This window comes from Tupaia chinensis, unplaced genomic scaffold, assembly GCF_000334495.1.
Source record: "Tupaia chinensis unplaced genomic scaffold, TupChi_1.0 Scaffold000528_1, whole genome shotgun sequence".
Lineage (NCBI taxonomy): Eukaryota > Metazoa > Chordata > Mammalia > Scandentia > Tupaiidae > Tupaia > Tupaia belangeri.
The window spans coordinates 688,176-715,791 of NW_006160041.1; the positions used below are offsets into that span (position 1 = coordinate 688,176).

The 27,616-nt window shown below is 41.3% G+C and overlaps 1 protein-coding gene across 3 annotated transcripts in view; it reads left to right on the forward strand.

Moving 5' to 3' along the window:
- Window positions 1-27,616, forward strand: part of IFT43 (intraflagellar transport 43) — a 103,865-nt gene that overhangs the window by 4,472 nt on the left and 71,777 nt on the right. The window contains exon 1 of one of the 3 annotated variants that reach the window (XM_014591080.2): window positions 26,662-26,810. The exons of 1 other annotated variant lie outside the window; for it this stretch is intronic. In XM_014591080.2, coding sequence (XP_014446566.1) covers window positions 26,772-26,810 — 39 coding nt within the window. In that variant the 5' untranslated portion in view covers window positions 26,662-26,771. Of the gene's footprint in view, window positions 1-26,661; window positions 26,811-26,840; window positions 26,990-27,616 lie in introns of those variants that run through there. One more of the 3 variants, XM_014591079.2, reaches the window with a different exon arrangement.

The window sequence follows — 27,616 nt, forward strand, 5'->3', positions numbered from 1 at the left end:
CGGCATTCGTCCTATTAGCAGGGAATGAAAGGGAAAGGTTTTTCTTTGATGTCAGACTAGTTTCTGTGCACTTCTTTATATTCATAATGAAGAACTTTTTATGTTTGCTGAAGCAGTGGCCTAGGAAATTTTGAAATCAAGTAGAAATCCAGGTTTTGATTTCTGCTGAATAAATGCCAGTGCGGTGATGTAAGGTTAGGTTACCTAACTGGATGTTTGCTCTCAGTGGTGACCTACACTTTCTACACTTTTCAGGCAGAAAAAGGATCATTCACTGACCTTATTTTCCTGGAAACATTTCTGAGTGGCCTGGAATTATGGGAAATTATCCAGTTTCTTCAGGAAGGGTGGGTAGTCCTGATGCCCAATACTTTTTTACTATGTGGGCACTATTTTTGGTAGTTCATTCAGAGCCCCTTTTAGCTTTCTCCATTCATTTTTTAAAAAAACGTTGCCATTCAAGAGTCAATCTTGGAGCCAGCCGGTGGTGTGATGGTTAAGGTTGGATCCTATGTGGCTGACTTTGGTTTGAATCCTGGACCTGGTAGCTTGAAAAACATGCCAGATGCATATGCACATGTGCCCCAAATCCTGAGAGGAAGACTGGAGGAGAAGGATTGCACGTGGCTGTTCTCCCTTGGAGGGTGCTTTTTCGTTCCCCTCACCTCCCATCTCTTTCTGGTGAATGCACATGCCCTACAGGAAAAACAAAAGCAGAAAAAGAGCTGGTCTCAGGTTTTTCCTCTTTCTTAGCTCTTCCCTGACTTCTCTAGGCTGACTTAGGGCTCCTTCCTCTCAATCCCCATAGTACCTGTTACAAGAGGGGGTTTTCAGAAAGTTAATGGAAAGTAGATATTATGAGAAAACCAATGCAGGGGTTTCAAAAATTGTACCAAAATAAACTCAAGACTTTTTTTTTTTTTTTTTATTTAATAAAAGCTTTTTGCTATAGGGTGCATGCACTTGCTGGAGAGAGACACCGAGTGAGGAAAAGTGAAAATTCATTCCCTGGGGTGATGGCCACACCACAGTCCCTTCTCCTCCATTCTCCTCTCAGGATTTTGGGCACATAAGCACACATGCCTGATGTCATTTTCAAGCCTCTGGGTCTGGGAATTGAACCATGGTCAGTCATGTGGGAGTCTGGCACTTTAACTGCCATGCCACCTGCTGGCCTTAAACTTGGACTTTTATTCCTTTTTTTTTTTTTTTGAGAGGTTTTTTCGCTATAAGGCATGTGCGCTCGTCAGACAGACAGACATAGAGACAGAAAGCGAGAAATCACCACCCAGGGGGGATGGTCACGCCGCAATCCCTTTTCCTCCATTTTTCTCTCGGGATCTTGGGCAGGCACGCACACACGCCTGGCGTGAGTTTTAAACCACTGGGTCCTGGATATGAACGGTGGTCGACTACGTGGGAGTCCAGCGACATAGCCATTACTCTAACTGCTGGTTCCCTATTCCATTTTTTTCATGAGCTTTTTGAAGTCCTCCTGTGGGGCATCACACTGCATGCTAGTTGTCTTTCTCCACGTTTGTCTGCCCTATGAGACAGTGAGTTCCCAGATAGCAGGAGACCTGCCATCCCATTGTCACACTCGCTGATGCCTGGTTTATAACAGATGAGGAGACACAGTCTCAAATGCTTAGCAGGCTGGGCAGTATTTGATGATGTAAAGAAAGTATGATGCAGATACTTTTTTTCTTACATAGCAAATGTGTAGGAATATGCTTCACTTTTAAAGGATGCACATTCACCATTTTTAAGGCGTTTGCATGATCCTGTCAGTTTAGCTCTCATCTTCTCACTGTAGAAATGTGAGGGTAGAGAATCATTATGCTGGTAACAGTTATACCAACATAGAAGTGCTGGCAGTTCACCCTTGACCTCATTGCCTAAGAGATACCGAGAAGTAGGTTGGGGTAGTGGGACCAGGAACTAGAAGAAAGGGGCAACCGCTACTTAGCAGAAGCAGATTGGTACTGTAGCGAATACAAGCTCGGTGTTGCCACATTTTCTAATTTTTAAAGAAAGTCTAAGATTTTATGTGAAAGTAGCAAATTTTTAGAGGTTGACAATTGATTTTGAAAATTAAGTCACCATATGAACTAGATTGGGCCTGAAGTTTTTGACTTTGGCCATGGGACCTCCATATTTCATTATAATACTTACTACATTGTATTCTTTCTCTTTTCATTTCTTCCTTTCGTTTTTTTTTTTTTTTGACTGGCAAGCATTCGTGCTTATCAAAGAGAGAGGGAGAGGAGAATGTGTTTGCTCGATAGGGAATGGTTTTTACTGCAATCCTTTCTCCATCTCTCTCTCATGGGGATTTTGGGCACACAGCACTCACGCCCAGCGTGTTTGTCAAGCCACTGGGTCCAAGACTCAAACCAGGTGGTTGGCCATGCAGAATTGGGTGCCTTAGCCACCAGGCCACTGAGCCAGCCTGGTTACGTTGTATTCTAATTACATTGTATTCAGTGATATTCTCAATACATTGTAAAATAGCACTCAGAAGTTTCTGGGAGGCTTTTGTCTTACCATTGTCCTCCATCCTAGTGATGGGCACAGAAGAGATGTGCAGTTGCCACCGCAGAGGGTGAGGTGGGTGGAGTACACCATGTGGTGAGGCTATTAGTAACTGAGTAGGAGTCTTACAGGATAGGGGTGGGTGGATAGTGGAGCATAGGAGGCATAGTTGAGGGAGATGCTGGGATAGTGTAGGAAGACAGTGCAACAAGATGGACCAGATCCAACCCTAGATCGCAGGGAGATACTGAATACAACTACAGTAGTATATGTCCTTACAGAGAAAATGACGCAAATAACGTTGAGAGAAGCTCTTTCTTGATCTTGGCCACTTTATACTGTTCCACGTGGGTCTGGGACACTCCAGACTATCCATTCATTTGTTTATTGAACAAATATTGAAACTTACTGTGCCAGGTACTACTTGGGAGGGGGGAGATTGTCACACTGCAGTGAACAAATGAGACAAGATTTCTTACCACAATGGAACTTGCATTCTGGTGATCATTGGCAGCCAGAAAGACTAACTAAAAATACACATCATTGTGAAGGAGGTGATAGCCAATTGTAGTGGTTAAATGAGTAAGCCTAGGATAGGCCAGGATGTCTAGAAATGATTGATCAGGCCTTGACGCCTTATGTGACCCCCCCCACACCAAATCAACTGCTAGGCCAGGGTCTGGACAATATTGCCTTCCAGTGGCTCGCAGGCCAGTCAGTCCCATGAACACGTAACTCCGCTTTCACGGAGCATGCTGGACCTTTCAGGGGTTGTCTTTCAAGAAAACCTGCTTATTTCCCCAGAGCCATTTACCTTTTTTTTTTTTTTTAAACTCCAAGCTTTAGCATTTTCCTGGGAGAACATGAGAAGTCATTCTGTTCCTTGCCCAATTGGTACCTCTGAGAGCAAAATGCCAGTCAGGATTCCTTCTCTTCCTGGGTTAACTGAGGTTGAAAGCAGTGTGGGCAGCCTCCCACGGGCCAGATGCTCACTGTGCTGTGTGGGACTTTCTGGTCGTTTCTTTCTAAAATTAGATCCTAAGACTTGTGTGTGTGCCCATTTACATTCCAATGCTGAGTGTATTACTTGATATATTTATTTTTGTCCTCTGGCTGACTATATTCTAGGGTGAAGATATCCATGAAAACTTAAATATGGTACCTGGGAGCTGTCAGACATACTGGAGTTACTTTCGAGTTAAGTAGGAATTCAAACGAAGGGTGACTTTTAAAGCGAGATGGTGGAGCTGGGAGTTCTGATGAAGGAAGTAGAGAAAACACAGGGCTTGGCATCCGAGGAGTGCGGGGATTGAGCCTGGACACTGCTAATTGCCTGGATCTTGACCAAGTCCAGTAATCTCCCTAATCCTCTGTTTCACATGGCTGTAACAGTACTACCAGGTCGATGAAGGGATTATGTGAGATATGCATTTTAAAGCACTCCCATGAACTGAAATTGTACTGTACAAACATTCGTTCATTCTATAAACGAGTGGGTAAATGAGTACTTGGACAGCGCTTTTGCTGTTATTAAAGGACAGCAAAGAGAAGATGTAAACTGAAATCGCTCTTAGAATTTATTTGGAAGGCTCTTCAAGGCTGCTGCTCACTCATCCCTGGGCTGGCCAGTAGTGACCTGGGCAGAGTTTCTGTGCTTTCCAGTTGCAGTGGGCATTCGTTACAATGACACGCCCCGAGTTCCAGGATACCTGACTAAGTTGTCTGTGTGAACTCTCTTCAACTTGTACTTCTTCCAGGTATCTCCAGAGCCTCGAAAGGCTCCAGCCTGGGCTGCAGTCATGGCTCTGTCACACATTAGCTCTACGACTAAGCAAATTTCTTAACCCCACTAAGCCTCAGTTTCTTTATTGGTAAAATAGGAATAATAATGTCCATACTTCCTAAGGTGATTAGAAGGAAAACATGAGATAGTACACGTGAAGCCTTTAACACAGTCTGACACACATGTGCTCAGCATGTGGCTGACCGTTATTATTTCTCTAGAACTTTAGTGTTCTGTTTATTCTGTCTTTACGCTCTTTATTAAGGACAAAGACTGGCGACCTTCAGGCTGAAGATGGCCTGCAGTTATGTTTTGCCAGATCCATACAGAGATAAAATGTTTTTTAATTTGGTTACTAACAATTATAAATTGGGAAACTTCATATGAAAATCAATATTTGGGCCTTGTCTTTAAAATCGGAAATTCTGACACAGTGGGGATGCTGGGCTGGCATCCATCATGGTGATGGAGCTCGGATTCTTCACATTTCATCTGCCTGGCTCCTATTTCCAGTTTTAAACTCCTGCTCTTTTAGAATGGATCGACTTTCAGGTATCTTTTTGTATTTGTTAGGATGGAATTTGGCTACACGCAGCAGAAACGCAACTCTAGGACTTGAATCAAACAGCAGTGATCTTTTTCTTCTCCTTCTCCTCCTCCTCCTTCTCCTCCTCCTCCCCTCTCCCCTCCTCTCCTCCTCCCTCTCCCTCTTCTTCCCTCTCTCCTTCCTTATCCTCCTTCCTTCTCACCCCTTCCTCCTTCTCCTTCCTCCTCCTTCCTTTTCTTCCTCCCTCTTCCTCCATCTCCTCCTCCTTCCTCCCTTCCTCCTCTCTCCTTACTTCTTCCAGAATTATTTAATTTATTGTTATTATTATTTAAATTTCCTATGAGGTAAATGTGCTGACCAGAGAAAGAGAGAGACAGACAGGGAATTTGAAAAGTGAGAAAGCAAACCGGCAGGTTCGGGACTCAAACCACAGTTGGCCATGTGAGAGTCAAGTACCCTAATCACCATGCCACATGCTGGCCCTCTTTTTTTTTTTTTCTTTAATTTCATTTTTAATTGCCAAAGGGTGAAAGCCATTCCTGGGTGGAGTGAGAGAAAACAACCTCCAATAGTACATGGTCACACCTCAATTTCATCTCCATTTCTCCACCGTGTTTGGATTTGGGGCACACATGCACATGCACATGCACTTGGCATGTTTTTCAAGTTGCTGGGGTTGGGATTTGAATTGCACTTGGCCATGTGGGATTTTTCTCCATTAACCTCTAGGCAATGGGACTGGTTCAGAGTGACTTTTTTCTCACATAATAAGGAGCCCAGTGAAGGCCAGAGCACAGTAGGTATGGGATCCAGCTCCCTAAACCATCAAGCCATGGGGCTGGTCCTAACTAATCTCTGATTCTATTTAAGATTTTCTGACTGTAGCTAGGTGCTTAACTGTTATGTAACCTCTCCTACCTACTAGCAAGTAGATAAGCAGACCTCCCCGTAAAGAATAAGCTTTTGGAGAGAGCAGAGAGACTTTGAGTTTGTTCTCCTGGAATCCTATTGGAGTGGAAGTAAGTTCTCACTGGCTCTCCTGTATTTGCCCAGTTGTCCAGAGAACGGCTTGAGTCACAGCTGTTCCCCTTGCTTCCCCCTGTCCCTTCAGTGCTCCTCTGAGGACACAGAACTGAGAGTTAGCCAGATTCTCTCACAGGAATCCAAGAAATGCTGCTGGGCTCATGTTCCCAAATTAGGCCAGCTTCCTCATCCCCAGCAGCCTCACGCAGCGGAGCTCCCTTGGTGCTTTGCATTACGTCTCTTGCCCTCCGCCTGTCCCCTGACTGGTCTGCCAGCCGGGAAGTTATTTTCAGCCCAATAGGGTTATCTGCTGACCCTTTTTGGTGACATTTTTGTTCTTTCTCACAAAAATAACTCCTCTGATTGGTCACATTTTTCAGCCTTTTTCGTATTCCCTCTCCAATCGGCTGAGTTGAAGGATGCTTCTGATAACGTTGCCAATGAGGGATGCAGGGAATTTGATATGGAGCTGTTCAGAAGGAATGTGTTTTCCACACTTCATATTTATGTCATGCTTTGCATGCTTCAGCTTTGAACTCTCCCCTAGGGTGGGCAGATGGACATTGCTGACCCATCCCTGGAGCTGCGTAGGAGGGAATGTCATCTCAGGGTAGAGCCTGCAGTTCAATGTCAGCATCTCAAGATTTTCTTCCAGTGCTGGCTCTTTGAGTGCCTCAGTACAATTCCCTTTCTTGCTGGCTTTCTCCAAGTCCCTGGATGAAGGCTGATGCTTCAAGGGCACTTTAAGCTTCTCTTCCTTACCCAAGGGAAGGGCTGAATGGTAAAAACGTGTCAAGAGCTTAGCCCAGTGTGTCATGAAGTCAGTTGTTACTGTCCTTACTTACACAACTTGAGAAGATTACCCTGCCTCTGCCAGTTAGTAGGTATATATCTTGGGCAGGTTACTTACCCACTCTATGCCTGTTTCCCCATTTATTGATTAGAGATAATAGTAATACCTATCTCACAGGGTTGCTGGAAGATTCAGTAGCATATAAAGCTCTCAGAATATGGACCAGCATGTGCTAACTAGTATGGTCATTGTCTCTGTTTCATTAAAATTGGAACATACTATGAATTTATCCTAAATTGCAGTTCGATTCAGTTGTCCTTTAATATAAATAAAAACAGCTACAGAGATATTCCTGTCGTAGAACTAACTGACCATTAGGGCAAAGAAGTGTTGGAATGAGGAATCTTTTTAGTAAGACCCATTTCATTTGGCTCCTCTGGTAATATTCCTGCCAATTCCATCGGCCAGTTATTTGCCAACCCTTTTCATTTTGGAAACCCAACCCTCTGTCCAGGGGTTGGTGGTCTTTCCAAAGAATAATCTTACATTGCTGACATATATATCGTTTTGTTGTTCTGGGGCATATAAGTAGAAAATGGGGAATGATCTTGGTGATGGCAGTGACTTTAGATAGAAGGTCATGTTTGTTCATTCATTCAGTTACGCAGTTTGATTGGGAGCTTTCTATACTTCGAGCATGGGAAGGCATGATACTTCGAGCTAGGAATACAGTCATCAGCTGGGCATGGTCCCTGCCTTCTAGAACCTTGATCTAAGGGCCTGCAGAGGACTAAATGTCAGGTCAAGATGAAAGTAAGCCCCTTTTATTCTCAGAGATGTCTGGAAAGGTCAAGAAAGAAATCATATTAGAGCCGAGACTTAAAGAGTAGAAGTTAACCAAGAGAAGACTAGGAGAAGAATAGTCCAGATGGGGAGGGAGCTTGTGCCAAATTTTGGAGGCAAGGGAGAGAGCGTGGCTTTTGGATTTATTAGTGAAGCAGTTGACCATTCTGGTTATGGAGTGTTGCTCATCAGTGACTTTATGTTGGAAACCAGCTCCTTTGCCTCCCAACAAGTGACCCAACAGAGGGCACCATCTCTTATGTGGCACTGAACTAACTGGTAATCTGAGCGCTTTCATTGTTTCCTAGCCTTGTTTTCTATTGCTGCCAATATGTTTATCTCTCTGTGTTGTATGCTGGTTAAGAAAAACCTCTGAGGTGTGCTCAAGATTCAGCTTGTATTGTGATGTTGGGAATTGTTTTGACTTTTGTGTCTGTTTGTTTCTAGTTTTGCTATAAGGTACATGTGCTCTCTGGAGAGACAGAGAGAAAAAGTGAGAAAGCACTGCCCAGAGGGGCTGGCCTCTGCCCTCCCTTATCTTCTGTTCTTGGGGTTTTGGGCACACATACACATGTACCTGGTGTGTTTCTCAAGCTGCCAGGTTTGGGACTCAAACTGCACAGTTGACTATGTGTGATCCAGCCTCCTTAACCACCATATCACCACCAGCTTACCCAGTTTGACTTCTCTTTGGGGTAAATAGACTGCTGGTTTGTATTCAGAAATCTTTTTTTGATATGTAAAATTCCATGGTGATGACACTTTTGTTGTAAAGAGAATTGACTTATATTTAGGCAAGGTTCTCAGAGCAAAATCTCCTGAGAATATGTGGCTGTAATTAACATTCTCTCAGAAAAAAAAGTAGTAAATCGGGAATTAGAGAAATGGTTTGAGTCGCTGTCACACCTGGACTGCAACAGTTGCTTCATAATTGGTCCTCCTCTTGCATTCCTGTCCTCCTCTTGCGTTCCTGCCCTCCTGCAATTCAGTTAGCATGGTCTTGTAAAAATCTGCAGCAGTAAAGGCCAGCAGGTGGCGTGGTAGTTAAGACACTGAATCCCACATGGCTGACTCCATGATTCAAGTCCCGGCCCTGGAAAACTCAAAAACACACCAGGCACATGCGCGTGTACCCAAATTCCCGAGAGGAGTATAGAGGAAAAGGCTTGTGGTGTGGTCGTCCCCCACTGGGTACAAGACTCAAGCCATTGTCTGCCATATGGGAGTCTAGCAATGTAACTGCTATGCCATCTGCTGGCCCCTTCCCTCTCTTATTGAGCTTTCTTTTGTTTTTGCTCTTTCCTCTCTCCTTTTTCTTTTTTCCACATCTTTTTCTTTTTTATTTTCCTCTTAACCAGTGATAAAGGAGAACTCAATTCCCTATATTCTTTTTTACTCATCCATTCATATGTATTTTCATTAATATATTTAAGATAGAATTTTATTCATTCATAGTTATTCTTATTTATACTACATTTAATATGCACTTTCCAATACAAAAATGAATAAGATGGAGCCAGCAGATGGCATGGTGATTGAAGCTCTGGACTTCCACATGGCCAACTGTGGTTCAAGCCCTGGACCTGGCAGCTTGCTTTCTCACTTTCTCTCTCTCTCTCTCTCTCTCTCGTGAGCACATATGCACTATAGTAACAATAATAATTATTATAATAAATAAAATTAATTATTTAAAGGAAATGAACAAGATTACTTCATATGTTGGTTGGTAAACCACACACTTAGACAAAACGTATAATACTGAAGTTATGCAGAGAATGGGAACACAGAAGGCTGTGAAGAAGGGAGGTAATGAAGGCTTCCTAAAGGAGGTTGACTCTTGAAGTGGGTTGAAATGATTGAGTAGAATTTGCTAATGAGATGTGTCTTGGTCTGCTTATGCTGCTGTAACAGAATACCACAGGGTCAGTAATTTATAAGAAAAGAAATCTATTTGGCTTACAGATCTGGGGGCTGAGAAACCCCCAAGCATGTTGGCATCTGAGAAGGGTTTTTCTTAACTGCATCATCCCATGGCAGAAGGCGAAAAAGCGAGAGAGCACAAGAGCAAGGAAAGACAGGACGTGCTTTTGTAACAGCCCATTCTTAGAGTAACTCACATACTTCTATGATAAAGAAATTGATCCATGAGGGCTCTTGACCTAGTCACCTCTCAATTAGGCCCCACCTCCCCACACTGGGGGTTTCCAGCACATGAGCTTGGGGACATGCACAACCATGGCAAGAGAAAAGGGAACATTTCTGCCAGTGGTAAAGTCTGTTCTAAGGCATGCCATTGTACAGGGATCTGGTGTTTTTAGTACATAGTGTATTGGGAACATAGACTTGGTATTCCAAGTGGTTGTATATTTTATTTGTTGTAAGGAGGCTACAAAGATTTTAGAGCATATAATGACTGTTTTCTAGAAAGATTAATCTGGCAGCTACAATGGAGGAGAGTATAGAGTGGGAGAGATTGTTGGCAGGGAGAGCAGGAGGAGGCAGTTGGAGCAGTCCTTCTGTGAGATGTGAATGTGTGGGCCAGGACAGAGTTCCCAACATTCAGGCATTCTTAGACCATTTTTAGATTTTTTGATATCCACATGCCACTCACATCATTAACTTAACATTTTTCTTTAAATCAACTCTCCTCTTAAATACACTCATTAAAACAAAACAAAACAACTTTATCAGTGGACCAGCCCATGGCCTACTGGCTAAGACTACTAGATCACACATGGATAACTACTCAGTTTGAGTTCTAGACCAAGCAGCTTGAAAAACACACCAGGTGTGTGTGTGTGTGTGCATGCCCAGTCTCAGGAGAGAAAATGGGAGAATTAGGGATCATTGCATGACCATGCCCCATAGGAGATGCTTTCTCACCAGTGCCTCTTCTCTGTCTTTCTCTCCAGTGAGCACATGCACCCTCTAGCGAAAACAAAACTCATCAATGAAATTATAAGCTATGATATTGATAGTTGTAGCTTTCTTAGTACACATTAAAATATACACATCTCTACTTTTAAAAAGACACATTCATGTATCACTTTTTTGTTGTTTTTGGAGAGGTTTTTGCTATAGGGCGTGTGCACTCACCAGAAAGACAGAGAGAGACAGAGAGATAGAAAGCAAGAAATCACCCCCCAGGGGGATGACCACGCTGCAATCCCTTCTCCTCCATTCTTGTCTCTGGATCTTGGGCACGCACGCACACGCGCCCGGCGTGAGTTTAAACCACCACGTCCAGGACTTGAACCAGGGTCAACTACATGGGAGTCCAGCAACACAGCCATTGTGCCAACTGCTGGTCCCCCCGCTTTTTTTTTTTTAATTTTTTTTTTGTTCATTTGTTTTGTTTGTTTTTAGTTTTTTGCTATTGGGCATATGCACTTGCTGGAGAGAAACAATGAGAAATTATCCCCTAGGGGGTTTAGCCATGCTGCAATTCCTTCTTCATTCTTCTCCTGGGATTTTGGGTGCATGCACATGCACCTGGGGTGATTTTTAAGTCTCCAGGTCCCGGACTTGAACTGCAGTCAGCTATGTGAGAGTCCAGTGCCTTAACCACTATACCACCTCCTGACCCCCCATGTGCCACTTCTAGTCATCTTGCTTACACCAGTGATAGATGTACCTTACTTTGGGAAACAGTAAACTAAAGCCTGGCAGAGGGGAGTGAAGAAGAGGACTCATTTTGGAGAGTCAATAGATAGAATATGCTATCAGGTTGGCTGTTGGATTTAGGAGAAGAGAATCTATAGAGTTGATCACGTGTGTAGAAAAACATAGTGGTATTTTTTTTAAGTTTTTTTTTTTTTTTAAGTTTATTTTTTTTTTCATGAGAGCAAGAATCAGAGATTAAGCAGACAATGACAAGCACCTTCAATGGAGTCTCATGCCATGATCCACCCCAAGGCTTCCCAGCCAGCCAGGATCATGAATCTGCATTTGCTGAGTGTACAGGTTGAACATGGAGCCAAACCTGCAGTATTCTGTATGGATCCAGCATTGCTTGGGTGATGCATTACCACTCCACGACTGAGCAGGTAATAACATTTTCAAGACAGAATTTAAGAGTCTCAATAGTTTGGAGCAAGAAGAGATAATTCTTTCAATTTGGGGCATGTTGAATTTGAATTGCCTTTGGGATTTTCTTTTCTTCTTTTTTGGAGCAATTTTTACTATAGGGTGCATGCACTCGCCAGAGAGGAAGAGAGAGACAGAGAGACAGGAAGCAAGAAATAACCCCCCAAGGGGGATGGCCATGCCACAATCCCTTCTGCTCCATTGTCCTCTCCGAATCTTGGCCCCCCCTGCACACTCATCCAACGTGAGTTTAAGCCACCGGGTCCAGGACTCAAACTGTGGTTGACCATATGGGAGTCTAGCGATGTAGCCATTACGCCAACTGCTAGTCCTGCCTTTGGGATTTTCAAAGAGATCTGTTAAGTTAAAAAGTAAACTGCCCAGAAATAAACCCCAAAACATACAGCCAACTGATCTTTGACAAAGGGTACCAGTCAATCCAGTGAGAAAAGGGAAACATCTTTAGCACATGGTGCTGGAAAAACTGGGCATCCACCTGCAAAAAGATGAATCTGAACTCCTATCTGTCATCATTAACAAAAATCAACTCAAAGTGGATCAAAGATCTAAACTTAAGACTGCAAACTATAAAACAGTGTTTCTCTGGTGGAAAACACTGGGGAAACTCTAGGAGACATTGGGGTAGGCAAAGACTTCTTAAGCAAGACCCCCAAAGCACAGGCAATAATCCCCAAAGTAGACAGGCGGGATTACGTCAGATTAAGAAGTTTCTGCACAGCAAAGGACACTGTCATTTGTGTGAATTGACAACCCTTGGAATAGGAGAGAATTTTTGTTAACTGTGCCTCACATAAGGGACTGAGAATCAGAATACACAGGGAACTCAAGTGGCATACCTGAAAGAAAATGATTAGCCCAATTAAAAGATGGGAAAATAAGCTAAATAAACAAGTCTCTAAGGAAGAAATGCTCAACATCTCTCATTGTAAGGGAGATACAGTTCAAGTCCACAATGAGATACTACCTAACCCCAGTCAGAATTGCAAAGATTAAAGAAACAAATAATGATAAGAGCTGGAGGGGATATGGTGAAAGGGGAACACTCCTATACTGTTGGTGAGAATGTAAATTGGTCCAGCCACTGTGGAGAACAATATGGAGGTTTCCCAAAGACCTTCATATAAAACTACCATATGATCTAGCAATTCCACTCCTGGGTATCTGCCCAAAGGACAGGAGAATGCTCAGAAAAACACGCACACAACTATATTCATTGCAGCAGTATTCACAATTGCTAAGACATGGAACCAACCCAAATGTCCACAAAGAGATAAATGGACCAAAAAATTGTGGCACATATACTCCATGGAATACTATTTAGCCATAAAAAACAAGGCCCTGGAATTTGATAGAAAGTGGATGAATATGAAAGATTTGTTGCTGAGCGAAGCAAGTCAGGCTATGAAATGGAGACATATGTATCCACTTAACATATACTGACTGTCTGCACTCTATGGTAGAGACTGCAGAACATAAAAACATTAAAAATTGTAACGGACACTAGAGACAAAGTGGAAAGAGAGTGTGGGAGGGGAAGAGCATAGGAAAGGAAATTGGGGAAAAATAGGTAAAACACTTGGGGGACACAGATACGGTTTATTATCTGTTGACAAGGATGTGTATAGTATTCTCAGCTGGGCTGGACTGAGGTGTATATTGTGCTTGCTATAATCTCTTTACAATCTAAATGATATATAGCAATTGAATGTATGAATAATAATTAAAAATCTGGTATAAATTAAAAAATATTTGGTTTGTAGCTTAAGAGAGAAAGTTGAACACTAATCACGAGAATCAGCTTATATCCTAGTTCTCTACGACGATCTATAGGGTGAACTTATGATACCTTTTAGTGATGCAGGGACCCTTTATAACCTCCAGGAGACGGGATGCTTTAGGTAGAGAAGCAGTACAATCAGATTTGCACTCCAGAAAGAGCACTTTGTGTTAACAATCATAAAGGTTAGATCAGGTTTTGTGGGTCCTGAGACTTACATAATATGAAGGTTTTCTTTAATAAAAACAATTCAGGGGCACCAGGTGGTGTGGAGGTTAGGGTGGCCAACTGTGTGGTTCAAGTCCTGGACCTGGTGACTTAAAAGTCTTGTGGAGGTTAGGGTGGCCAACTGTGTGGTTCAAGCCCTGAACCTGGTGACTCAAAAGTCTTGCAGGATACATGTGCGTGTGGGTTCCAAATCCCAAAAGGAGAAAAGAGGAGAAGGGATTGTGGTGTAGCCATCCCTCCTGTGGCGTGAATTCTCACCATCCCACCCCACACTGTCTCGGTTTCTCTCCAGCATGCTTGGGCACCCTATAGCAAACTTAGAAAGAAAGGGGAAAAAATTTCAAAATTAAGGGTTTAGAACCAGGTATTAAAGCAAATACTTATTTGTAATGAGAAAGGAAATCATAGGTAAGTTACTGGAGATTTTGATTTTCAGGTGCCTTTCTTCAGAGATCATGTTAGGCAGTTTACTAGAAATATTTACATAAAAAATGCCTCTTACTTGAAATCAATCTTCCTCTTCCTATCTAAAACTTTCTATAACTCTCAGGGGCCCAGAAAGTGTGGAAGGAAGGTGAGATCAGAAGCAGGGAGATAAGTGAGACTCAGCCGTGTGAAGGCTGAGCATAAGTCTATTAGCCTTAACTTGCATGGTTGTGCAATTTTCTCCAGCACTTCTCTGTAGCTTCATTTCTGCACAACGAAGGACAGGGTTGGCTGTGCCAGGTCGTAGAAGGTGATGTCTTTGCTGTTATTACAGAATACCACAGTCTGTGTTATCTATTAAGAATGGAAATTTTGGGGCCAGCAGGTGGCGTGGTGGTTAAGGGTGCTAGACTCCCACATGGCTGACCACAGTTCAAGTCCAGGATGGAGCAGCTTGCTTTCTCTCTCCCTCTCCCTCTCCCTCTCTCTCTGTCCGTCTCTGGTCAAATTAAAATAAATAATAAATAAATAAAGTTAAGAAAATAATCCTTTTAAAAAATGAAATTTTTTTTTCCTCCCAATTCTAGAGGCTGAGAAGTCTAACATCAGGGAGCCAGCATCTGGTGAGGGTCTTCTTGCTGCATCCTCACAGTGGAAGGTGGAAGGGCAAGAGAGTACATGAAAGAGAGGCAGAAAGAAGTCAAACTTGTCCTGCTATAAGGAATCCACTCTCATGGTTACAACTAAATGCTTTTACTGTGGCCATTATACAAGTTTTGGAGGGGAAATTTGAACCATACTAAGATGTTCTAGGAGAAACATGGTGAAAAGAAAAGGGGATGAGGCACAATATGGTGGACCTTGAGAATGAGCTCAGTTAATGGGAAAGAAGTGATATCTAGAAGGAAATTGTCAGATAAGGAGGGAATTAGGAGACAAGATATATCAAAGTTGCTGTAGTTTCAGGCTATAATAAATTTGAGAAAATAGCAAAGTCATTGATGTTTAAAGGGTTTGGGAACTATGAGGCTAAACATTAGAGTGACTCATGTGAACACTGACTTTGCCAGCGTGATGAGGCTAAGTGTGAAGAGGGAGCCAAATACTCACATTTTGGATCAGTGTGTGCTAGGCCATCATTAGTGACAGGGATGAAGAGAGTTAAGCATAGCTAACTGGTGTGAATTTCAAAAGAAGTATTCTATAATAATTTGAAAGAGTAATGGTCTTAGAGGAACTTCAGAGAGTGAAGCAGGACCATTATCTTGGGACCCAGGTATATGGGATTTTGAAGAACGAGCAGGCTCTACTTGAAAGAGCTGCAAGACAAATGAAGTCCATGGGGGAAACCAGGATTTAGGAGAGGCGAGGAGTTGGAGAGAGTGTGCTGTGAATAGAAAATATCTCATTTTCTTAGGAACCATAAGATTGTGATCTGAAAGCCCCATTGAAGTCATGAGCTAGGTTAGATTTCTTCTCGTTATTTGGTATGTCAGTAATTACTGAGAAGGAACAGAATGATAGTAAAATATTCTTTTAATAATGATACTTCACAGGAATAATGTACTGACTGATGTTGAGTATCATTGGTGATAGTCTGGAACATTTCTGGTCACATGCTTTTACCCAGTATAATAGAGAGTTATATCACTGTGTTTAGCTGATTGCTTTTATGTTCCATTTTAATTTCTCTTTTGGGTTTTTAGGTTTAACTCTTTGCATTTTTTTTTGTTTGTTTAGTGGTTACTCTAGGAATTAGAATATGCATCCTTAACTTACCACTTATAACATATGGGGGTCATCTGAAAGTTCATGAAAATTCATATTTTGAATAAACTATGGGGCCAACAGGTGATGTGGTAGCTAAGGTGCTGGACTCCCACATGGCCAACTGTGGTTTGAGTCCTGGACCTGGTAGCTTGTTTTCCTACTTTCTCTCTCTGGTGAGTGCACAGGCCCTATAGCAAATTAAAAAATAATAAAAATAATATTAAAATTAAGTAAATGATTCTTTTTAAAAAAGAAAAAAACTATGCACAGATTTCAAAATTATTTTGCACCAAAATAAATTTGTACTTTAATTTTATTTTCCCACAAACTGCCTTATAGTATAGAATTAATATACCACCTCACATAAAGTGTGAGAACCTTACAGCATTATACATTCATTTATTTCCTCTCATCTTTCATGCTATTGACAGCATATATTTTTAAACTATGTATGTTATTAAATCCACAATACAGGTTTTCATTTCACTTTAAGCAATTGAGTTGTCCTTTAGAGAAATTTCACTATTTCTGTTGTTCTTCATTTCTTCCCAGAGATGCAAGTTATTAGCTCATGTCATTTCTCTTTAGCTAAAGAACTTCTAGCAATTTATGATAATACAGATTTGCCAAGAACCATTTATCTACTTGCTTTATCCCAAAATGTTTTCATTTCACCCTTGTTTTGAAGGATATTTTCTATTGCTAAAGAAATCCAGACTGAGAATATTTTTTTCCTGCCTTTTCCAGATTGTCTTTCCTTTGTGCTCAGATTTTCATTTTGTCTGATGATAGTCCTCCTCCCTTTAGCAGCTTTAAATATTTCTTCTTTTTCTTTGGTTTCCAGCAGTTTGACTATGATATACTATTTATTTATTCTGCTTGGGCTTTGTCAAGGTTCTTAGATTTATAAGTCAATAGTTTTCATCAAATTTGGAAAATTGTAGGCCATTATTTCTTCAAGTGTTTTTCTGCCCTATTTTCTCTTTCTTTATTCCTGAGAATCTGATTGCATAAATGTAAGACTGCTTGATATTGTCCCTTAGGTTTGTCCTGTGTTTTTATAATCCTTGAAGCATTGTTAATTTTTCCCATCTTATAGCTCTTTGTCCTTCAAATTTTTTGATATATTTTGTTCATCCATCTTAAGCTTCACTGTTTATGTCTATGAACTGCTATTAAGCCCATCAGCAGGATATATTTTTTTCATTTTAGGTATTATACTTTTAAATTATACATTTTCATTTGTTGTCTCTCATTTGTGTTTTTCTTACATAGCTTTTAATTTTCTTCCCATCTGTTCACTCATTATGACCATCTTTTTCTCTAAGTCCTCGAATATAGTTGGTCTTCCTTATCTGTGGTTTCACTTTCCATGTTTTCAGTTACTTGTGGCGAACTGTAGCCTGAGAATTTTGTCTGCTTTTTCTTTTTCCAGCAGGTCATGTCTTTCTGTTTCTTCATATGTCTAGTAATTTTTGTTTCCATGCAGGACATTGTAGATGATACATTATAGACACTCTAGATTATGTTATCGTCCTCTGAGAAGTATTCATTTTTCTTTTAGCAGGCAGTTATTTTATTTGTATATCACCTTGAACTTGTGGAGGCTCAGTTTGGGGCTCTGTTAGGTCATGTCTTTTGGTTTTACCCTTAGTCTTAGAGCAAATCTCATTGTTCTGCAACATGATCTTTACTCCTAATTATGACCCTTTTGGGATTTCATTGGAAAACCCAAATCCCAAAGTGCATACCAAGTTTCTTTAACTTTGTGGAACTCAAACTCCAAACTTTGTTTCCTGTGCAGTAAGCAGCAGTAGAAATCTCAGCTTTTATGGCCTTTCAGCAATTACTTTTCACTCTTTTTTTTTTTTTTTGAGTCTTCTCTTTGTGTGTGCAGTTCAATTCTTGACTAAAGATTTTAGGAGAATTTGTATGTATATTTGGGGGCTTCCTTCTTCTCAGGAATTCTCTGTCTCTGTTTCTAGACACTCTTGTATTCCTAATTTTTGTCCTCAAGCCAGTAAAACTGCAGTTTTCTGCCTGAGTTCAAGCTTCCCAATTGCTGCCCATTCTGGAGAGTACACTCAGGGGAGAATTCATTTAAACGTGGATTTTTCCTAATACAGTTCTTTTCTTTCAAGGGTCAAGTTTCCCCATTTCTGACTTTTGTTTGCTCTCCAGTGCCTTCAAAGAGTTTCTTTTTTGTTGTTGTTGTTTGTTTTGTTTTGTTTTTGGAGAGGTTTTTGCTATACGGCATGTGTACTCACCAGAAAGAGACAGAAAGCGAGAAATCACCCCCTCAGGGGGATGGCTATGCTGCAGTTCCTTCTCTGTTCTCCTCTCGGGATCTTGGGCACGCACGCACATACGCCCAGCATTGAGTTTAAGCCACTGGGTCCAGGACTGGAACTGTGGTCAACGACATGGGAGTCCAGTGACATAGCCATTATGCCAAATGCTGATCTCAAAGAGTTGTTTTATATAGAATCTATAATTATAATATATGTGAAGGAAGTTTGATACTAACTGCTTCCCCATTACCTGCCAATTGCTTTTGGATTATTTTTAAATGCAAAGGGATTTCAGAAAGTTTGTGGAGAAACTTGAATTAAAGTCTAAGTTTACTGTGGTGCCAAAAAAACTGCTTCCCCATTACCTGCCAATTGCTTTTGGATTATTTTTAAATGCAAAGGGATTTCAGAAAGTTTGTGGAGAAACTTGAATTAAAGTCTAAGTTTACTGTGGTGCCAAAAAAAAAAAAAAAATCCATGCATAGGATTTTTCTTTTTTTTAAAATAATATACTTTCTTTTGGAACCTTTTAAAGACCCTTTATACACTGTGGAGTTTTGTGTGCTTGTTTTTATGTTGTTTCACTTCCTTTTAGCTTGTTTTTATGTTGTGACACTTCCTTTCAGCCTTCATAGGTTCTAATGAGAAATTCCCTGCCATTGCATTGTTTTTCCCCTAAAGATAAGGTGTCACTTGTCTGTTACTTTTTAAAAAATTTTCAGATTAATTTTGCATAAAGTCTTCATCATGATGTGTACTATATAAATTTTTTTAACAGAAAACTTTACATTTTTTTGTCTGTTAAATATTTCCTCCCTTTGTACCTCATACCTACTGTCTACCAGTCATTCTCTGCCATCCACTCTCCTCCCTTACAGTCTCTGGTATCTATACTTATCCTGTCTGATATCACATCTCCAGATCTCTCAATCTCTGCCATCGAGTACAGATATCTGGTACAAACTGAGTTGGGTTATACAGTGTGTATCCCTCAAAGTCTGGCTCACTTCACTCAACATTAAGTCTTCCATTGTGAATCAAATGATAGGATCTCATTGTTTCTTATAGCTGAATAATATTACATAGTATATATATGCCACAGTTTTTCAACCTAATCATCAGTTTTTGAACACTTAGGTTGATTTCATGTTTTAGCAATTGTGAATAATACTGTGATAAACATGGATATGCTAGTGTCTTTCCAATTGAGTGTTTTCTTATCCTTTGGATAAATACTGAGGAGTGAGATTACTGGGTCATATGATAGGTTGATTTGTAGGTTTTTGAGGAACCTCTATATTGTTTTCCACAGAAGTTGTACTAATTTACATTCCTACCAACAGTGTAAAGGGTTCCCTTTCACCACAGCCTCACCAGCACTTGTTCTTTGATATTTTGATCCTAGTCATTCTAACCAAGATTAAATGGTATCTCATTGTGGTTTTATTTGCATTTCCCTTATGATAAGAAACTTCAAACATTTTTTCATATGCTTCTTGGCCATTCATAAGTCTTCTTTGAGCAGTTGTCTAGTTAGTTCAATTGCACATTTTTAAATTGGATATTCATTTTTTCTGGGTGAGCTGCTTGAGATCCCTATATATTCAGAATATCAATTTCTTGTCTACGAAATAATTTGAAAATATTTTCTCCCATTCTAAGGGTTGTCTTTTTACTCTATTTTTCCTTTGCTGTGAGGAAACTTTTTAGCTTGATATAATCCCAATTGCCTGTTTTGGGGATTACTGACTGCTTTAGAGGTCTTATTTAAGAAATCTTTGCCTATTTCAATGTCTTCATTGACGATACTTCCCACTCATGTTTTTATAATTTGAGGCTTTTTATTTAAATCTTTGATCCATTTTGATTTGAGTCTCGTACTGTAGTTTCTTTTTAAAGTGGTATTATTAGAAGAAAAGAAGGAAAGTGGTTATTGCAAAGACAGATTGTGTTGTTCTTTCTCTTGGGATTAATGACAGGAACATTCAGGTACATTAGCAGTTGGAACAGAAGATGTTCTGGCATCAGTGGTGCACTTGGAAGTAATGATCAGAAACATGAGTATGAAAGAGGCCCGGAGACCAGGTGTAAATCACCAGGATGTAAGTGTCCCTTCAGGCAGGTGCTGTGCTGAGCACTCTGAGAAGTTCATCTGAAAAGGCCTCTAGAATTGGTGAGGTTGGCAGTATACTATTTCAGTGGCAGGTGGTCATCCTATGTAGCCTCAGGCTAAGTAACAAAATACATGGATTTGGTGATTGTACCTAGGCCATACCTTTTGTGTCAGGCCATTGTCACCTGAAGGTAGTAGAAGAACTGCCTTTAGCCTTTATTGTTTGTACTCACCAGAGACAGACAGAAAGGTAGAGAAAGGAAAAAGGAAAAAAGTACCCCCTGCTGGGGCAGAGGTATGCTGCAGTCTCTTCACCTTTATTTTTCCATCTTATCAGGATTTTGAGCATGCATACACATGTGACTGGCATGTTTTTCAAGCTGCTGGGGCCAGGATTTGAACCACAGTTGGCTATGTGGAGATCTTGCTCCTTTAACCAGTAGGCTACAGGGCTAGCCCTTAAAAAACAGTTCTTAAAATTAAAAGCTATTATTCTGCACTGCCAACCACATTCCCTCTTCCCCAAACAAAAATTGTTTTTTTTTGAAATATTGACAGTCTATGAAATTCGAGGAAGTTTGGGAAATAATTAAAAAAAATTTTTTAGAGAGATTTTTTTGCTACTGGACATGTGTGCTCACCAAAGAGACAAAAAGAGACAAAGGGACAGAAAGTGAGAAGTCACTCCCTGGGGGGATGGTCACACCACAATACCTTCTCTTTCATTCTCCTCTCGGGATTTTGGGCATGCATGCACATGTGCCCGGCATGCGTTTGAAGCCACCAAGTCTGGGACTTGAAACATGGTGGACAACATGGGAGTCCAATGGTGTGACCATTATGCCATCTGCTGGTCCCACAATTTAGAATTTAAAAAAAAATTTTTTTTTATGGTTCAATATCAGCATGTAGATGTGCATGCAAACACCTGAGAGAAACAGGGAGAAAGTATCTCTCAACTGGGGCTTCGTTGTGCTGCAGTCCTTTTCCCGCCAGTTCTCTATCCCATCGGGATCCTGGGCATGCATGTGCACACCCAGCATGTATTTCAAGTCATTGGGATTTGAACCTGGTAGACCGTATGGGATCTTGGTTCCTTGCATAGCACTTAATTACTGAGCTATTATTAAGGGCTGAATAATCTTTAATAATCTTTCTTACTGGAGCCTCTTTTGAAATGGGATATAGTGGGGCTAGTGAAATGTGTGCTAATTTGCCAGCCACGGCCTTACTCTGGGCTTATAGTGTCTTCCCACTCGTTGGGCTCCTACAGTGTAAGCAAGGTGAGGAGCTGCAATGTGAGACCTGTAATGTCCGTGGTCTCACCCCCATCTGACCCTGAGTGAAACAGAGTTGGGCATTCATCTCTAGGTCTCACAAGATGGGGGTTGTCAGCCCATAGTTTAATACTTATTTCAAACTACCCCCACTTCTTTTCCATCATCACCCTTGAGGAGTCTGGTGAGAGATTGGGTTTCTTAAAGCGTCAAGGTTATAGCATGCTTCTGCTGTCAACGTGTTCCAAGTTATTCCACTCTGGATTTGGTTGAGGTAGCAAGTCTAGACTGTGCTTATACAAAGTCATCAAGTCACAGGTGCCAGGAGAGGTTGCTTCTTAGCGTGTTGGAAATTTACACCCTCAATATCATGTGTGTTTTTGGCTACACACAGGCTGGATTGATTTTAACAAATGGAAAGGAGTTAAGAGAATGACAGAAATGTATAGGCTTTGATTTATGAGGAAAATTGAAAAGAATGTTTGTATTGGCTGAATGGCAAAAAGTGGTGGTGGGGGGGGATGGAGCCTACCTTTATAAGTGTCTGGAAGGCCTATGGACCCTAGAAGAGGAGGAGGAGAGAGCTGATTTAGGATGACTGGAAGGGATGGAATTGAGATTAAGAGGATGCCAGCCAAGGTAGGAAAATTCAGAATGGTATGTATGTATGTATGTATGTATATATGTATTTATTTATTTATTTATTTATTGCCTAAGGGTACATGAGGTGAGACAGGGTGAATTTTTTTTTTTTTTTGAGAGGTTTTTGCTATAAGGCATGTGCACTTGCCAGAGAGAGAGAAAGTGAAAAATCACCCCCTGGGGGGATGGCCACGCCACAATTCCTTCTCCTCCATTCTTCTCTTGGGCTCTTGGGCACGCAAACACATGCGCCCAGTGTGAGTTTTAAGCCAACGGGTCCGGGACTCGAACCGCAGTCGACTACATGGGAGTCCAGCGACATAGCCATTATGCTAACTGCTGGTCCCGAGATAGGGTGAATTTTAAGAATGGTTTTTAGAGCAAGCCCATAGCCTGGTGGTTATGGTGGCTGGATCCCGGATGACCAACCTTGTAGTTTGAGTCCCAGACCTGGCAGTTTGAAAAACGCATGAGGCACGTGTTTGTACATGAAAAACACATGGGGCACATGTGTATGCATGCCCAAAATCCTGAAAGGAGAAATGGGGGAGAAAGAATTTCAGCATGATTATCCCTACGTGGGTGTTTTCTTTTTTTCTTTCCCCACAGCAAGTACATGTGCTCCCTGGCAAATAAAACTAAAAGAAAAAAAAAAAAAGATTTTCAGGATGGCAATTTGTTCTCTTTGGATCAGCCTCTGCTGGCAGCCTTGTCTCATGAGTCACTTGCAGTGGGCAGTTTAATGGCTCTGCACTGAGCTATGGGATATGAGTCTTTTTATTCGAGGGTATGTGGGAATATCTGAGGAAGTGTGATAGTACTGGAGCATTTGCCAGACACCACGGCTGTCCTGAGCAAGGCATTTCTGTCTCAGTGAACGGTGGAGCTGTGGGTTCCTCTTCTTGGCAACTTTAAAGGATTTTAAAGCTATAATAGGTAAGAATTGGATTCTTGGAATGAAACATGTGCAAGGGAGCCCCCAAATAAAAGGATTTACAATGTGTAACTACCAAAATCTTTGCATTATCTCAGTTTTAGGCATTAAGGATTTCTCTTCCAAAGTCTGTGATTCATTGCTATTACTTCTGATAAATAATACAATAATCACTATCACCACCATTTGTTGAGTGTCTGCTTTGTCAGAAATTGTCTCTATTGTGGACAGTAGATCTACAAGGGACACATGATCTTTTTCCTTTTATATATGAGGAAAGGAGGCTTATAAAGATGAAGGGTCTTCCAAAAGTCCATGGAAAATGCCTGTTATGAGCAAACTATTCATGGATTCCAATTTTTTGGCACTAAAATAAACTCATACTTAATTTCATTTTCTTGTGAACATTTTGAAGTTTCTTTTGTATGACTAGCTCACAGGTGTGCAGCTAGGAAGTGACAGTTCTAGAATTGAAACCCAGGGCTCCCTCCTTCCTCTTTCCCCTCCCTTATCTCTCCAATTTAATTGCATATCTTTATTGATTTATTTGTTTTTGAAGTTTTGCTATAGGGTGTGTGTACTCACTGAGGGGGAGGAGTGTGAGAAATTGCCCCCAGGGAGATGGCCATACCACCTTCCCTTCTCCATTCTCTCAGGATTTTGACTCTCGAGCACATGTAGCCAGTGTAGTTTTCAAGCTGCTGGGTCCAGGACTCAAATTGCATGGTTGGCCATGTGGAATCCAGCTACCTTAACCATCATGCCACTGACTGGCCTCACCTACCTTTACAATGATAGCTTTTCCCCCATGACTCCTGGCAAACTCACTCTCCCCTCAGTTTAGTCCTTCATCCTTCAGAGCTACTCCACTGCTGGGGCATGCAGCAAAGGAAAGGCAGCTTTCCAATGCAAAGATTTCTTTTGAATTTAGCTTTGCACAGTGTTCAAGCTGTTATAGCTTATTTTGGGGGTCACTTTTTAATCTCAACTTTGCTTTTAACCCTTCCCTCTGTGTAAGCCTCATCTTGTCTTACTAAAAGGGTATAATTAGACCAAACTGCTTTCTATCCTAGTGGACATGTTTATGTCATTGATAGGTACATCTTACTTTGTTTTCAGAAAAACACTCTGCTCGCTGTCCCCCCCCCCCCCCCAGGTCTCATCTGGAATATCTGGCTGGATAGCATTGATCTTGTCTCTTGTTCTTGAGCATTTGTTTCAGCCCAGACAGATTCTTTTCTATGGCTGCTCTATCCTTTTAAGGCTGTTCTAGATGGCAGGTACACAGTGGCTAAGAAGTCATATATGTCTGGTTGAATGCAAAGCTTTGATGTCTGAGAGACCTGGCTTTGAATCTTTGCTCCATCGCTTACAAATAAATAATTTTAAGGGAGTTACTCTCTAAGCCTCAGTTTTCTCATTTGTAAACTTGGTATGTGGTATGCCCACTTTATTGGATCATGAGATTCAGTAGAGTAATCCTCTTATAGTTTTGGTGTGTCATAGATGTTGGTTATTATTATCGTTATTAACTGTGCTTAGCATAGTCTTTCTCATTGCCTAGATTGACCTATTTATCATTGATCAACTCTTTATGCTGATATATTGTCTTTTTTCTTTGTGGCCTTGTTTTCTGTTTTTATCCCCATCCCCTTCATACCAGCTTAAATCCATAGTGAATGTTTTATGTTATCATGTACATCTTTTTTTGCCTAGGTACCTTCTCCTTGAATTCAAAATAATAAAATTCATAGAACTATGGAGTCACAGAGTTGTAGAACTGGGAGCAATCACTTCTACCATGAAACAAATTGCAGCATCATGGAGCTAGTTAGTAGTAGGGACAGGACTGAAAGCCAGATTACCTGGTGTCTAGTTGGGTGTTCTTTCTGTCACATTTTTTTCCTTATCCAAATTTCACGTTATACATATACACAATCAAAATACAATCCACAGTGAAGTGGGCATGGAGAGCAGCACATTCTTCTGTTACTTCTAGTCATGGCAGGGGTCTCAGGACCTAATGTGCTGGTCCTCAGGGCATTAGGAATTCCCAGCCTCTAACTGGGAAATGTCACTTTCTCTTCAGCTTAGTTCTTTGAGCAGGCCCATCCATGATCAACCCACATACTGGTACCCTCCTCCATACTAGCCTTGCCTTTTCTCTCCTTTGTTAACCTAAACTTCATACATTTAGTTCTTTCTGGTTTTGTTTAAACTTTTCTTTAAAATTAGAAAATCTAGAACAGTAGGAAGAACAGTCCAATAAATGACATATACCCGTCACCTAGATTCAGCTGTTACTAACATTTTACCTTATTTGCTTAAATTATAAACTGTTTTAAAATATACTTATGTTTTATATAAAGTTTTTGCTGAATTATTTCAATGCAAATTACAGACATTATAGCATGTTACTTAAATGACTGAGTATATATCATAAAAAAAGGCATTTTCGGGAACCAGCAGTTAGCGTAATGGCTATGTCGCTGGACTCCCACGTAGTTGACCACGGTTCACGTCCCGGACCTGATGGCTTAAAACTCACGCCGGGCGCATGTGCGTGCGTGCCCGCCCAAGATCCCGAGAGGAGAATGGAGGAGAAGGGATTGCGGCCTGACCATCCTCCCCGGGGGGGGGGGGTGATTGTCTCACTTCCTGTCTCTAATGTCTCTCTCTGTCTGGCGAGCGCACGCGCCCTATAGTGAAAATCTCTCCCCCCCCAAAAAAAAGGCATTTTCCTAGAAAACCACATCTTTACATCTAACACTAATTCCTTATCTCATTTATTACCACATTCATACTCATTTTCCTGTTTCTCCAAAATATTTTTATAGCTGTTGGGTTTTTTTTCTCCCAAATTAGAATCCAATAAAGAACCACACCATTATGTTTTTCTCCTTTAAGTCTCTTTTAACTTAGAATAATCTCCTACCTTCTCAGAACTCTACCCTTATAATGGCATTGCCTTTGTGAAGATAGGACCTGTTGTTCTATAGGGCTTCCTACATTTTGGATTTGTCTGATTCTTTCATCCTAGTGTCATTTAATGTGTCTCTCTCTTAATTTCTAGTAAGCTGGAAGTAAGATTGAAAGGCTTGACTCAATTTTAGCTAAACATTTTTGGTAGGCATCTTCCCTGGATGATGCTCTGTACCTCAAGTGGTGGCACTGCATGTCCCACTGTTCACGCTGCTAAATTTAATCACTGAGTTAGAGTATTGATAGATGCCTCTGTCATTAAGGAGTATCTTCTCCCTTGCAACTAGGACATAACATGTAAGGCAGTTCTTTGGCACCATAGATAGAATGCCCAGTCCCCTCCTATTCAGTCTTTTTCCTAGTGGTTTTAGCATCCATTGATGATCAGTCTTCTGTCGTATGCTTAAAGTAGAACTTGCAGTTTGCTACATTTGAACTCAGAAGAACTATGTTTACTTACAGGAGTTCAGTTACAAGCATAGATGATTCATTAACTTCCATGAACTGAAATCCACCATAGGTAAACATGTCTGTAACAAACTATTTGGTTATTGGAAAAGTCATGACACATTTTTCATAGAATAAAATACAACCCAGTCGTTGTCAGACTCGAGGTGAGGCAGGAGGAGAAACTGGCAGAGGTGGAGCTGTGTGTGGAGGACAGATTGGAGGAGTAGCTGACAGCCCCTGAAGTGTATGCATGTACTACTTGGTGTCAGTCTTCTCTCTCATCAAGGAGGTAAAGAACTACTTTCCTGGATCTTTCAGGCTGCTGGAGAAAGGAAGAGAAGTTTGTCTTCAGTCAGTAATCTTAAGTTTGAACAACGCCGGAGCCGGTTGCCCCTAGAAGGTGGAAGATAGTTGGGTGTGAGATTTGGAGTGGATCTTGCTTAACTAAATGCCTTTGGGGATTTGTGGGTATGTTTGAACTGGCTTTTTGAAACAGGGTACTGTTTGGATTCAGAACTCATGGCCCGATTCATATTTTGGGGGTGGGGTGGGGTTTCTCCAGGACTTCTGAGAGTGTATGAGAAGTTCCTAAACTCAAAATGCTCCTTTTTTGGCACTGTAACATCTTTTCTATTTTGGCATCTGAAGAATCTAGGGAACCATATAAAGATCAGAAACAAGTCTGGCCCCAAAGGCTCCCTCTGACATGGTAATTCCAGTTAGTTGAATCCCGGCCCATTCGGATGAGACCATATAAAGAGGCCATTTCCTGAATTTCCCGCGCTCTGACTCTCACTGGCTCCTTTTTGTAGAAAGCTGGTATTTCAAGACTGCAACCGCCAGTCACGTGCTTCCAACTCTTTACTCATAGTCATTCCTGCCCCTGTTTATTTTTGGAGTGAGCACATTTTTGCTTCTCTTCAGGAGCTATGCGGGGTCCTGCCCCCTCCGTCCATCAGGCGGCAGCCCCGGCAGGCTGTGCGCATTTCCCACACTCGGAGATGTGCGTGACTCCAGCTTTCAAGAGAGAACACGGGGGATACGCTGCCTAAAGGCTACCATCACCCATTCCTATTTCTGTCCCTCTTGGTGTTG